This window comes from Symphalangus syndactylus, chromosome 13 (assembly GCF_028878055.3).
Source record: "Symphalangus syndactylus isolate Jambi chromosome 13, NHGRI_mSymSyn1-v2.1_pri, whole genome shotgun sequence".
Classification (NCBI taxonomy): domain Eukaryota; kingdom Metazoa; phylum Chordata; class Mammalia; order Primates; family Hylobatidae; genus Symphalangus; species Symphalangus syndactylus.
Window position 1 is genome coordinate 105,901,176 of NC_072435.2, and position 13,175 is coordinate 105,914,350.

A 13,175-nucleotide genomic window follows, 5' to 3' on the forward strand; every position below is an offset into this window, starting at 1 on the left:
AGCAGTTCTCCTGCCTCAGCCTCCTGAGTAGTTGGGATTATAGGTGCCTGCCACCACACCTAGCTAATTTTTGTAGAGACAGGGTTTCACCATGTTGGCCAGGCTGGTCTTGAACTGCTGACCTCAGGTGATACACTGCACCCGACCACCTTCAGCCAATTCTTGACAACTAGAGCTTGAGACCCTCCGTCGTGTTCCTGTTTTACGTGTCTTAAAAGCCAAATGCCCCATAATGATTTTTGAGGTCTTAATGACCTGCTTCTACCGTCCTCTGCCATTACCTGTCTCACCTTTTGCTCATGTGAACTCTATTCCAGCCACATTGGCACTCCTTTACCATTCCAGGACTTGCGAGGTTGCACTTCCGTTCTCTGCCTGGTGGGTCTTCACCACCACCCACTGGATTCACACACATCTTTTCAGGCCCCATGGGGCCATCTTTATTCAAATGTCACCGCCTTTGGCCACTTTATGTAACAGTACGATTTGTACGTATGCAAATTTTCTATCCCCCTTCCCTTTTTCTCTATAGCACTTGTGTTACTTTTGCATCTTAGTCTGTCTCTCCCAAAATAGGGGACAAGTTTCATGAGGGCAAAAACCTGTCTGTTTTGTTTATTGCTATATTCCTAGCATCTGTCATGTAATAGGTGCTTACTGTTTGTTAGGTAAAAAAGTTCAGAAATTGCCACCCAGTAGTATTCCATATTTGTTCCCTTTGTAGGTCATTAAACAGCTGATGAAAAAGGAATTCACTCTAGAGTTTTCACGTGACAGAAAGTCAATGTCGGTTTACTGTACACCAAATAAACCAAGCAGGACATCAATGAGCAAGATGTTTGTGAAGGCAAGTATGGCAGATTGCAATTGAGATGTTCTTAACCAGGGTTAAGATCCCGGTGAACCAATAAAACAAAATTGTTGATGTAAATCTGTAACATTTCCAGGGTGCTCCTGAAGGTGTCATTGACAGGTGCACCCACATTCGAGTTGGAAGTACTAAGGTTCCGATGACCTCTGGAGTCAAACAGAAGATCATGTCTGTCATTCGAGAGTGGGGTAGTGGCAGTGACACACTGCGATGCCTGGCCCTGGCCACTCACGACAACCCACTGAGAAGAGAAGAAATGCACCTTGAGGACTCTGCCAACTTTATTAAATATGAGGTTAGCTAAATGAAAAGTTTCTTTGTCCACACCTTGCACGATTCATTGTGTTTAAACAGTACTCCTTGAAGCAAAAGGTCAAACAGTTCTCACTTTTGCCAAGAAAGAGGTGTGGTTATTTGTTTTTCTGCCTGCCAGCTGTGTCACCCTTAAAATTTAGATTGCTGCTTCAAACATACATAGTTAATAATTTCATAAGTGTCATTTGCAAAGTAGAATAATCAAGATGAGCTTAAATAAGCCTGTAAACCCCATTTTGCAGCTCATCTAAGTCATGATTTTTTTTTAATTGGGGATATTTCTAGAATATTCATTAGTACTGAAGGTCAAAAGATCCAAGTTGGAGATTCCTTCCACTTTTCTACTCAGAATAGAATTCTTTTATATCAAGGATGTGACATCCTAAAGCTATGAACAAAATGAAGAAGCGTCGGTACTGTGGGCTCAGAATAGCACAAGAGTTGAAGAATGGTTTGATAACAGGGGTGTAGTGGTATTCTTTTTTTCTCATAAGAAAATGCAGAAACCGGCCAGGCACAGTGGCTCAGATGCCTGTAATCCCAGCACTTTGGGAGGCCGAGGTTGGCGGATCACCTGGGGTTGGGAGTTTGAGACCAGCCTGACCAACATGGAGAAACAACATCTCTACTAAAAATACAAAATTAGCCAGGTGTGGTGGTGCATACCTGTAGTCCCAGCTACTCTGGAGGCTGAGGCAGGAGAGTCTCTTGAACCTGGGAGGCGGAGGTTGCGGTGAGCTGGGATTGCGCCATGGCGCTCCAGCCTGGGCAACTAGCGAAACTCCGCCTCAAAAAAAAAAAAAGAAAAAAAATGCAGAAACCTGTCCCAATGTTTAACTGGGCATTTTTTCAAACTAGGGGACAAAAACGAGAATTTGCCACTTTTATTTAAAGTGATGCTCTTAATTTAGACCAATCTGACCTTCGTTGGCTGCGTGGGCATGCTGGATCCTCCAAGAATCGAGGTGGCCTCCTCCGTGAAGCTGTGCCGGCAAGCAGGCATCCGGGTCATCATGATCACTGGGGACAACAAGGGCACTGCTGTGGCCATCTGTCGCCGCATTGGCATCTTCGGGCAGGATGAGGACGTGACGTCAAAAGCTTTCACAGGCCGGGAGTTTGATGAACTCAACCCCTCCGCCCAGCGAGATGCCTGCCTGAATGCCCGCTGTTTTGCGCGAGTTGAACCCTCCCACAAGTCTAAAATCGTAGAATTTCTTCAGTCTTTTGATGAGATTACAGCTATGGTGAGCATGTTTGAACATGTACAGGTGACTCAGGCTATACAAGCACATAGTAGACTCTAATTTTGACCACTGAATTTTTTTGTCATAGCCCCCTAATTTGGAATTTGTCATGATTTGGGTCTTTTCTCTAGAATTCAGTGAATCAGTGGTTCGCATGTTGTGTGCTACTTGCAGGGAAGATCCTAGAGTCGTTTAAAACCCAGAAGGGCCTTCCAGATCAGTCCCAGAGGAACAATCTGGTGATCTAGTCTCTTTTTTAAATGAGATGTGTTTTTATCGTAAGTTTTCTGAAAATTGTGGATGTAATCAGTCAGTTGTTTGGATCACCCTGCTTTTAAGTTGGATGTTCTTTAAGAGCTAGCTGTTGGGGCCGGGCGCGGTGGCTCACGCTTGTAATCCCAGCACTTTGGGAGGCCGAGGTGGGCGGATCACGAGGTCAGGAGATCGAGACCACGGTGAAACCCCGTCTCTACTAAAAATACAAAAAAAAAAATTAGCCGGGCGTTGTGGCGGGCGCCTGTAGTCCCAGCTGCTCGGAGAGGCTGAGGCAGGAGAATGGCGTGAACCCGGGAGGCGGAGCTTGCAGTGAGCCGAGATCGCGCCACTGCACTCCAGCCTGGGCGACAGAGCAAGACTCCGTCTCAAAAAAAAAAAAAAAAAGAGCTAGCTGTTGGTGAAGCATTTCCAGTATTCTTCCCCTCACCTGATTTTCACCCAGATATATTATGTTAAATTTACTTTATTCTCTTTAAAAAAAAAATCTTAGTTTTGAAACACACTGTATGTGTACTCTGCTCTCCCCCAGAGGTAACTGAAGTTGGAATTTAGCAACAATATTAAAAACATGGGAGTGCTGTTTTTGTGTCTGTAGACAGTATTATTTTTGCATGCATTTGAAGGCGTATTTTTTGGCCGAGTGCAGTGGCTAATGCCTGTAACCCCAACACTTGGGAGGCCGAGGCAGGTGAATCACTTAGGGTCAGGAGTTCAAGACCAGCCTGGCCAACATGGTGAAACCCCGTCTCTACTAAAAATACAAAAAATTGCTGGGTGTGGTGGTGGGTGCCTGTAATCCCAGCTACTCGGGAGACTGAGGCAGGAGAATCGCTTAAACCCAGGAGGCATGCAGTGAGCTGAGACTGCGCCACTGCACTACAGCCTGGGCGGCAGAGCGGGACTCCATCTCAAATAAAAATGTGCATATTTTTGCAATCTGCATCTTTCTACTTGAAATTTATCCATGTGGATACAAGTACTTCTTCTTGACTGCCACATAGGTTGTGTTTTTGTTTTTAGTAAGATAATACAGATAAATTTGAAGTCCCCTTTGTCCCACTTTGGTAAACTTATTTGGTAATTTTACATTTCCTAGGTAAAATGTGTTTTGTGACACCAACTTACGAAACAAAAATTCTATAACTCTGTGACAAGAGACCTACGGCTCTATTCATTTTCCTCCTGCTTCCCATTCCGTGGGCTTTTGCCTAGGGGTGTGAGTGTGGCATGCCAGTTGGCTGACCCAACCATTGCTTTCCCTTTCAGACTGGCGATGGCGTGAACGATGCTCCTGCTCTGAAGAAAGCCGAGATTGGCATTGCTATGGGCTCTGGGACTGCGGTGGCTAAAACCGCATCTGAGATGGTCCTGGCGGATGACAACTTCTCCACCATTGTGGCTGCCGTTGAGGAGGGGCGGGCAATCTACAACAACATGAAACAGTTCATCCGCTACCTCATCTCATCCAACGTCGGGGAAGTTGTCTGGTAGGTCTCTGTGACAGCATCACTTACTGTACGCCTTTATCTAAATGGGTCATGGAGCCCAGTTCTCGCAGTTTGCTTTCCTGATTGCAGCAGCTTTGGTCTTTGTGCCTGAGTTGGAAGGGGGGAGTGGGCAAGACAGAAATGCCTTATGGAAGCAGTGGTGCTTTGGCCCTCGGGAGGGTTGTCTGCAGCTGCCCCAACGTGCAAAGAATCCTTTTAACATGAAACTGAGCTTAAATTAACCAGGTAGTCACGTGAAATTCTTGCCCTCCAAAAGTTGACTTTATCTCAGTCAGCTTAATTATTTTTTTATTTTTATTTATTTTTTTGAGACAGTCTTGCTGTCTCCAGGCTTCAGGCAGTGGCACGATCTCAGCTCACTGTCCCCTCCACCTCCTGGGTTCAAGCCTCCCGAACAGCTGGGATTACAGGCATGCGCCACCACTCCCTGCCACTTTTTTTGTCTTTTAGTAGAAATGAGGTTTCACCATGTTGCCCAGGCTGGTCTCTTAACTGCTGAGCTCAGCCAGTCTGCCCACCTTGGCTTCCCAAAGTGCTGGCATTACAGGCATAAGCCACCGCACCCGGCCTTAGTCATCTGAATTTAAGTAATAAACTAAGTAAAAGTGAGCTCTAATTCAAAATTGGGTATAAGTATTTTACAGATTACCTGAAGTGGTTGTCATTTTTTTTTCTGGAGGGCGGGGTGATGATGCTCTTTAAATAGTGGCTAGAAGTCATTTGGGCTCTCTTTGTCTTCTTTTCTTGATTGGAAACAGTATTTTCCTGACAGCAGCCCTTGGATTTCCCGAGGCTTTGATTCCTGTTCAGCTGCTCTGGGTCAATCTGGTGACAGATGGCCTGCCTGCCACTGCACTGGGGTTCAATCCTCCTGATCTGGACATCATGAATAAACCTCCCCGGAACCCAAAGGAACCATTGATCAGCGGGTGGCTCTTTTTCCGTTACTTGGCTATTGGCTGTGAGTACAATTTTTTTATATTACTGATTTTTAAACAAAATGTTTGTGAGCTGAAGTTTTGTAAATTCATCCCTTAGAAGCATATTTTTTCTTCTTTCCCCGTATAGGGTAGCAAAAGACAGAGATGCCCTCTTACAGTTCGATGAACTATACACCCAATTTTACTAAAGTCCTTTCACAGTTAGTTCCAGTTTTAGCATCCTGCCCTTACTTGGGCTTCTGTGAATGAGCAAACGAACATCAGGATTTTCAGATTTAGCCCTGTGTGCAAAGGGATAAGAATGATTCAGGCCGGGCGTGGTGGCTCACGCTTGTAATCCCAGCACTTTGGGAGGCCGAGGCGGGAGGATCACAAGGTCAGGAGATCAAGACCACGGTGAAACCCCGTCTCTACTAAAAATACAAAAAATTAGCCGGGCGTGGTGGCGGGCGCCTGTAGTCCCAGCCTGGGCGACAGAGCGAGACTCCGTCTCAAAAAAAAAAAAAAAAAAAAAAAAAAGAATGATTCACACTGGGTTCTGCCTTCTAAGAGTTCATAGGTGGGATTTAAATAGATAATTGTCACCAAGATATAAAACTTAGTCCCTGTTTCCATAAGAGAAGGGCTGCGCAGTGGCTGGTCCCTTTTATACATAAATCATCTCTTTAGCCCTTGTCTGCCTCACCCCGGGTGCTGTTGGTTCTTCCCCATTTCATAGATTGGGAAAGTGAGGTGAAATCACTTCCCTGGGATCCCATAGGAAGGCATTATGTTTTCATAATATATTCACATGACTTCAAATTCAAAAAGCACACAATGGCATAGAATGGAAAGGGTTTGGACCGGTCACTTCCCTCTGGCGTTGAGGTGCTCATGTACCCTGTGCCCTTCCGGAGAGATTCCAGCATGCTGTGCACACCTGCATGTTGACCCTTGTCTTGCCTTCTTACTGCTTGTCAGATCCTTCCATATCTGGACATGTGTAGTGCCTCATCCTTGCAGCCAGCGGCCTTCATGCTCCATTGTAATTCGTGGGTTAGTGGGTATATGCACTTGTTGTTTTTGATGCTACCACATGGGGATATTTGCCTCGTCTGAATTCTGTGTATTCTCTGCTGCATCTTGGTGCTTCTTTGCAATACACTTCCTGAATTCAAAGCTAATACTGGGGGGAATCCCAGGAGCTGCTGAGGGCAGGGCCATGCTGTTCAGTGTTCCACCCTACCTCCTGACGGCATTTCCCTAGAAAGCTGCTGCTGGGCCTCTAATGGAGCGAATAAATCTGTGTACAACTAGGCAGCAATAGTTTGCCCAAAAGTCATGGTGTGATCTAGTCCCCCGACAGTGTGCAGCCTTACATGGAGGACACACACACTTGCAGCCTTGAAGTACTATCCGCTGAGGGGAGAAGGCACGGCAAGGGGAAAGGTTGGCACAGGATGGAACAAGTGCTTTTTCGCACACATTCTGGAGGAAAAGTTATCCAGTTCTTCTGTTCTAGAAATACCCCTGTCCTTCAGAAACCAGGGTCTAGTTGCTCTGGCTACCAGGCGTGAGCAGGTGGTGGTAGCACCACAGGCTCTGGTTACCATCACTGTCCCATGTCTTTGATCTTCGTCCTTGGGATTGGCCTGCATGGCCTCGGTGGCAGCGAGCCCTGCAGAGGCAAGTACGTCAGCATCATTGTGTTTGTTCCCAGGTTACGTCGGTGCTGCTACCGTGGGTGCTGCTGCATGGTGGTTCATTGCTGCTGACGGTGGTCCAAGAGTGTCCTTCTACCAGCTGGTACTCAGTCACCTTTCTTTCTGTACCTTACATGAGAAGTGTTGTGAGGCCTTGACCTTTCTGTGGTTTGGGTATCTATCAAATCATCTTAAGACTCAAACGATAAACAGTTACATCTAAGATGATTCTGAAGGACCAGGGCTTCTCTGAGAAATTGGGGTAAACCTCTTGGCTGGCTTTGCATTCGGGCTGGTCTGTGCTAGGCTTGGTATGGGGTTGGTGCCTGGACTTGGGAAATATACTGGGCTGATAGGAATTTGATGGGAATTTCTTGCAGAGTCATTTCCTACAGTGTAAAGAGGACAACCCGGACTTTGAAGGCGTGGATTGTGCAATCTTTGAATCCCCATACCCGATGACAATGGCGCTCTCTGTTCTAGTAACTATAGAAATGTGTAACGCCCTCAACAGGTTAGTGCACCTTCACGGCAGGCTGAGGCGAGCATGCTGACTGCCAGGGCACCGGGAAATTGTGTGTAGTCACGGTTGAGGATCACAGGACAGTTCTTCCCTTCCAAAAAGAAAGGAGAACAGGCAATACCAGTTTTAAAAGCATGAGCTGTCGTCACCTCCAGGAAGTAGTGGGAGTGCTTTTAGCCCTGTGTTTCTTAGGAGCTCTTCCTTAAAAGAAACCGTGGGGGCCAAAAATAGGAACTTTGGTACCCCTGTATGCCAGCACCCACAGGGAAGGAACCTCACCCTTTCATACAGACGAATGGTACCATCCAATTAAGCCCGTGACAAAAATGGAAATTTCTAAATAGCCCAAGTCTCCAGGGCAATTGGGAACAGCTTTGAACCCACTAAGATGGGGTCTGCTATGCCAAAACATAGATATAAAATTCAGTTTGCCCAGCATTAGGACATTCTCGTCTTCAACTTTGCCACTGTAGAAAGTGGAGTTAGTTAGGTCAGTGGATGGTGCCACATTAACAGCCGCCTTACTGAAGTGTAGTCCAACAGGGTCTTACTGCCACTGTGACACGTGCCTTGCCTTGGGGGTGCGTTCCCCCACCTCTCCTTGCTCTGCAGCTTGTCCGAAAACCAGTCCTTGCTGAGGATGCCCCCCTGGGAGAACATCTGGCTCGTGGGCTCCATCTGCCTGTCCATGTCACTCCACTTCCTGATCCTCTATGTCGAACCCTTGCCAGTAAGTGGTTGGGTGGGGCTTGGGCTGGGGACCAGCCACCTCCTTCCTGGGGAGGCTGGAGGCGTGACACGTCTTCTCTGTCAGCTCATCTTCCAGATCACACCGCTGAACGTGACCCAGTGGCTGATGGTGCTGAAAATCTCCTTGCCCGTGATTCTCATGGACGAGACGCTCAAGTTTGTGGCCCGCAACTACCTGGAACCTGGTAAAGAGTGTGTGCAGCCTGCCACCAAATCCTGCTCGTTCTCGGCATGCACCGATGGGATTTCCTGGCCGTTTGTGCTGCTCATAATGCCTCTGGTGATCTGGGTCTATAGCACAGACACTAACTTTAGCGATATGTTCTGGTCTTGACTGACAGTTTTCCATAAAGAAGATGTTTAACTTAATCAATTTTTTTATTGTTTAAAGCAACTGTCTATTTCTGCTGAATTTTCACATGAACATACTGGCTGGTGACGGAGGTTTCATACTCTAGATTTTGTTTTGCTTTTTCTGACTCCAGTGGGGCAAGATTTTCCTTTTTTATACACATAATTAAAGTGTCCATTGACATGTACAGAGAACTAACACTATTTTATGCAAATATTTTTTTGTAGATGAAAAAGCATGTACAGTGTTCTGTTTAATACTCATCCTTGTATAAAAAAATAGTTGAGCCAGCAGACATTGTCAGCAAATTAATTGGCAGCAGATTTTAGGAAATGAATGTGTGTGGTTTTTTTTTTTTTTTTTTCTAAAAATAGCATGTATTGTGTCTTTTGCATGATGATCTGGATTTAATTTGATATCACAGTCTAATTTTTATTCATAAGCCAATTTTTCTGCACTGAGCAGAGTCTTGCTACCTCAGTCAGTATTGTTTTGGTTTGCTACTTCCCTCATCCACTTTGGCCTCCGTTCACCCCACCCCACCCCCACCTCTCCCCCGCCCTGCTTGGCTTCTTCTTTAGGATTGTGATGGTTCGTTCTGTTTACATCAGTTTTAACGAGAGGTATGCCTGTACTCGCTTGTGCAGAAAACATTGTTCCAGATTCAATCGACTGGGTTTATGTCCCTTCACATAGTTTTTAAGGTTATTTATTTAAATGTCTAATGTATTTTATTGTAACAGACATTGTTTGCCAACATTGCCTATTTCAGTGGCACGTCACAATCTAGTTTTAAAAAAATAAAACATTTTAAATGGACAGAGAAAAATAACTGTCTTGTCTTTAACTCTTAAGTGGCTTACCTGGGACTAACAGACATGTCCGACTTTCTCTCCAGTTCTTAGCTCAGAACTTTAGTTGTACTCTGCTTGAGGGGAAGAAGGCTCCTGCTCTGCTGTGTAGGTAGTCATAGGAATTGTATTCTTAATGTACAGGCACTAATTGTCATCTGTGATGTACATTTTATGCAAGTTTCTGCTGGCCTGGTATAGAGAACATAAGGGCAAGTGTGTGTGTGTATGTGTGTGTTTTGTAAAATCTGTAAATAGCACATGACCAAATGAACATATTGTATAGAACTATTTTTATTTGAATGTGGCACTAACCACCACCACCGTTACTACGATCAGTGTTTGCGCATGTTCGAGATGAGTCTCACCAACAGTGTGTAAGTCATTAACAGTCCTAACTGTGGTGTTTTCCTCCAATGCCTTCCAACATCCATCAACTAACGTGAGTATTTTCTTCCCTGGGATTTGGATGGTTTAGCCTAAAGGTGACTGCCACCAAGTGAGATAACTGTATGTCACTAACTTATAAGCCGCCCCCATGGCAGACGCTGTTGTGCTCCCTGATGCCCTGTGAGCACCGGGGTTGCCTGTGGCACCTGCCATGTGACGGGCGCGGCATCGGCTGGCTGGAGGTGTAGCTTCCATAGACCTCCACAGGCTGCCTAGGACAAGATGACCGGGAGGGCCCAAGCCAGACAAAAGCCAGAGTGGGGAGAGAGGCATTTCAGCCAGACCAACAGGCTGAAGGAGCTGTGCAGACTGTATTGCTAAAATGAGGGTTCGCAGCTGCCAGGAGTCATCCCAGAACATTGCTACTTATTCATTAAAAAGCTAAAAACTAGTGAAGCAAGTAACTGAACCAGTGAACTCTGGGTATCGATAGGTTCATCTTAAATAGGCCACTTCCCCACTCCCCCACCCCCCCTTGCTTGGTCTTGTCCTTTGTGGCTAAGACTTATCTCTGCAGGGGATGTTAAAGCACAGTTAGTAGGACATAGCTCTGCACCGCCCAAAAACCAGCTTACTCCTTACCTAGGGTGTGAGGCCTTGACTATATTCTTGAAAATGTACTTAGGCTCTGGTTACTGGGATGGCCAGTAGATGTAATGCAGATGATTGATTGGAGTTTGGGGAGAGTTAGGAGGCATCAAGCAGGACAAGGTGCTGCTTAGTTCAGAGGGCCACGTTCAAGGGATGGAGGTGGAACCTGGAGACCGACTCTTAAAAGCACAGTCTGTGGTTGGGCGCGGTGGCTCATGCCTGTAAGTCTCAGCCCTTTGGAGGCCACAGCAGGATTGCTTGAGCCCAGGTACTCAAGCCAGCCTGGGCAACAGAGTAAGGCCCTGTCAAAAAAAATCAGCCTTACTGTGAAGCCTTTCAAGGCTGCTTGCAGGCAATTGTGGCTCTCGGGAAGGGGGGCTGCTTTGCCCAGCAGGGAACATTTAGGGCAGGGGGTAAATTTTGCCAGTTTGAGCATCATGAGGTGTAACAAGAAATGGGTTGAATGGGCCAAATGCAAGGAGTGCATCCCTGGGCTGCAAACTGACTTGAGTGCTGCACTATTACTATTCTGTGCAAACAAAACTCACAGCTTTTCCTGACTCAGTTCCTTGACTTAGTGCCCTTTACAAAAAAAGTTTAGTAGTGTGTGGCCTGCTGTCACACAGCCCCTGGTTAGCTTCATGGTTTTTCAGCTTCAGACCCCTCCAGCCCACAGAGGAGCCCATGGAGGGACTCACTTCCCTTGGTCCAGACAGCTGGGAGCGGGTTAGGCCCACTGCTGCTTTGAGCAGGGCCACTTGGTCCATTTCACTGAAGGCTTTGCCAGGTGAAAACATTTCAGCATCTCCTCCTCAGTTAGGTCAACCCATAAAGACCAGGTCCAGCACCATGGTCTTGGCACATCCCTGGCCTCAGGCCCTCACCTAACAGTGAGGCAGCAGCTGCCCAGCCCCGCAGTGTGCCTGCTGTCAGGCGGCTCTTGCCTGAAACTTTTATTTCCACATTCTTTCCTGATGGCAGGTGGCTGAAGGCCTAGCCATTAATGTCACTTGTTACACCTTGTGCCTCCCTTGGCCTCTCTGAGCTTTGCCCAGACCAACAGTCATACATACCCTAACTGGGACACCACTCTGCAGAATGCAGATGCTCCATTCTGGAAGAAGCCGTCCCTTGAGCTCGGTGAGCTCCCAGGCAAGCAGGGCATCTGGCCGACTTCCCTCACAACAGCTGCTCCCACATCCCCTCGGACTGGAGCTTCAGTCCTGACTGAGGCGGGCAGACCTAAGAAGACCTGAGACCACAAGCATTAGCTCAGTGTCTAACAAGCATCTAGCCACTGTCCAGGGCCAGAGCATACCACGTCTGCAGTGCCTGTGAGCAGAGGCAGCAGTTGCCCTGTGACTAACCACCAAATTGTCCAAACACCCCCTGCAGTTAGTGAGAAGGGTAGACTTCATCCTCCTGAGAATGATGCGGAGGAGTTTCCCCTCCAGGGCTAGGCAAGGCAGGCCAGCAGCCAGAGGCCGGGTGCCCACAGGGCAGGGACAGGAAGGCTGTGCTGCTACTGGCTGCTCACTTCTCCATCATCAACCTCCCTCTGCACCACTAACCAAGACCTTGTCCTCTTGCCTGTCTCGCTGCTTTCACAGCTGCAATGATTGTGTCTGCCTCGTGGGGTTTTCCTCCAGAGCCTTTATTCTGTAGCCAGACGACACGAGGAGTCTGTGTCACTGAGCCAGTGCTTCTAGATGCTACCCTGTGTGGGCAGCGCCTCAGGGACAGTAAATCAGAAATGCTGGTCTTGAAATCTTGAAAATATCAAGCTGAATGTTCCTTTTCATCTGTCGCTGTTGATCTTCATCTATTTAAATAGGTATTCTAACGTTTCCTCTCTGTATTTCATGAAGCTGATTTCCTCTCTCTTTCCTTTTCAGCAATACTGGAGTAACCGCTTCCTAAACCATTTTGCAGAAATGTAAGGGTGTTCGGTTGCGTGCATGTGCGTTTTTAGCAACACATCTACCAACCCTCTGCATGATTGATGTTGGGGAAAAAGAAAACTAAAAAAGTTCCCAACTCACTGTGTGTTATGTGGAGGAAATGTGTATTTACCAATGGGGTTGTTAGCTTTTAAATCAAAATAATGATTACAGATGTACAATTTAGCTTAATCAGAAAGCCTCTCCAGAGAAGTTTGGTTTCTTTGCTGCAAGAGGAATGAGACTCTGAAACCTTATCTAAGAACTTAGAAGCCGTCAGCCAAGTTGCCACATTTCTCTGCAAAATGTCATAGCTTATATAAATGTACAGTATTCAATTGTAATGCATGCCTTCAGTTGTAAGTAGCCAGATTCCTCTCCAGTGACATTGGAACATGCTACTTTTTAATTGGCCCTGTACAGTTTGCTTATTTATAAATTCATTAAAAACACTACAGGTGTTGAATGGTTAAAATGTAGGCCTCCAGTTCATTTTCAGTTATTTTCTGAGTGTGCAGACAGCTATTTCGCACTGTATTAAATGTAACTTATTTAATGAAATCAGAAGCAGTAGACATGTTGGTGCAATACAAATATTGTGATGCATTTATCTTAATAAAATGCTAAATGTCAATTTATCACTGCGCATGTTTGACTTTAGACTGTAAATAGAGATCAGTTTCTTTCTGTGCTGGTAGCAATGAGCGTCGCACAGACATGGTTTCAGGTAAATAAATCTATTCTATGATAAATTCTCAGTGTGGTGGTGACTGTTCTCCTGTGGGAGGGGGACTGATGGGCACCAAGGGCCTCCACTCTGCACCCGGGCCTGCCCCTCTACGGGGAAGCAGGGGAGGCTCAGTCTGGGCAGGGTGGCC

The 13,175-nt window shown here is 46.5% G+C and overlaps 1 protein-coding gene across 3 annotated transcripts in view; it reads left to right on the forward strand.

Moving 5' to 3' along the window:
- The window catches only part of ATP2A2 (ATPase sarcoplasmic/endoplasmic reticulum Ca2+ transporting 2), a 73,492-nt gene extending 60,443 nt beyond the window's left edge, over positions 1 to 13,049 (forward strand). The window contains exons 12-22 of one of the 3 annotated variants that reach the window (XM_055236364.2): positions 725 to 847; positions 948 to 1,166; positions 2,098 to 2,433; positions 3,976 to 4,196; positions 4,976 to 5,178; positions 6,858 to 6,943; positions 7,221 to 7,354; positions 7,976 to 8,093; positions 8,178 to 8,298; positions 9,364 to 9,758; positions 12,253 to 13,049. In XM_055236364.2, the coding sequence (XP_055092339.1) occupies positions 725 to 847; positions 948 to 1,166; positions 2,098 to 2,433; positions 3,976 to 4,196; positions 4,976 to 5,178; positions 6,858 to 6,943; positions 7,221 to 7,354; positions 7,976 to 8,093; positions 8,178 to 8,298; positions 9,364 to 9,383 (1,581 nt within the window). In that variant the 3' untranslated portion in view covers positions 9,384 to 9,758; positions 12,253 to 13,049. Of the gene's footprint in view, positions 1 to 724; positions 848 to 947; positions 1,167 to 2,097; positions 2,434 to 3,975; positions 4,197 to 4,975; positions 5,179 to 6,857; positions 6,944 to 7,220; positions 7,355 to 7,975; positions 8,094 to 8,177 lie in introns of all 3 variants that reach the window. The other 2 variants (XM_055236363.2, XM_063614434.1) reach the window with 2 other exon arrangements.
- The last annotated feature ends 126 nt before the right edge of the window (positions 13,050 to 13,175 follow it).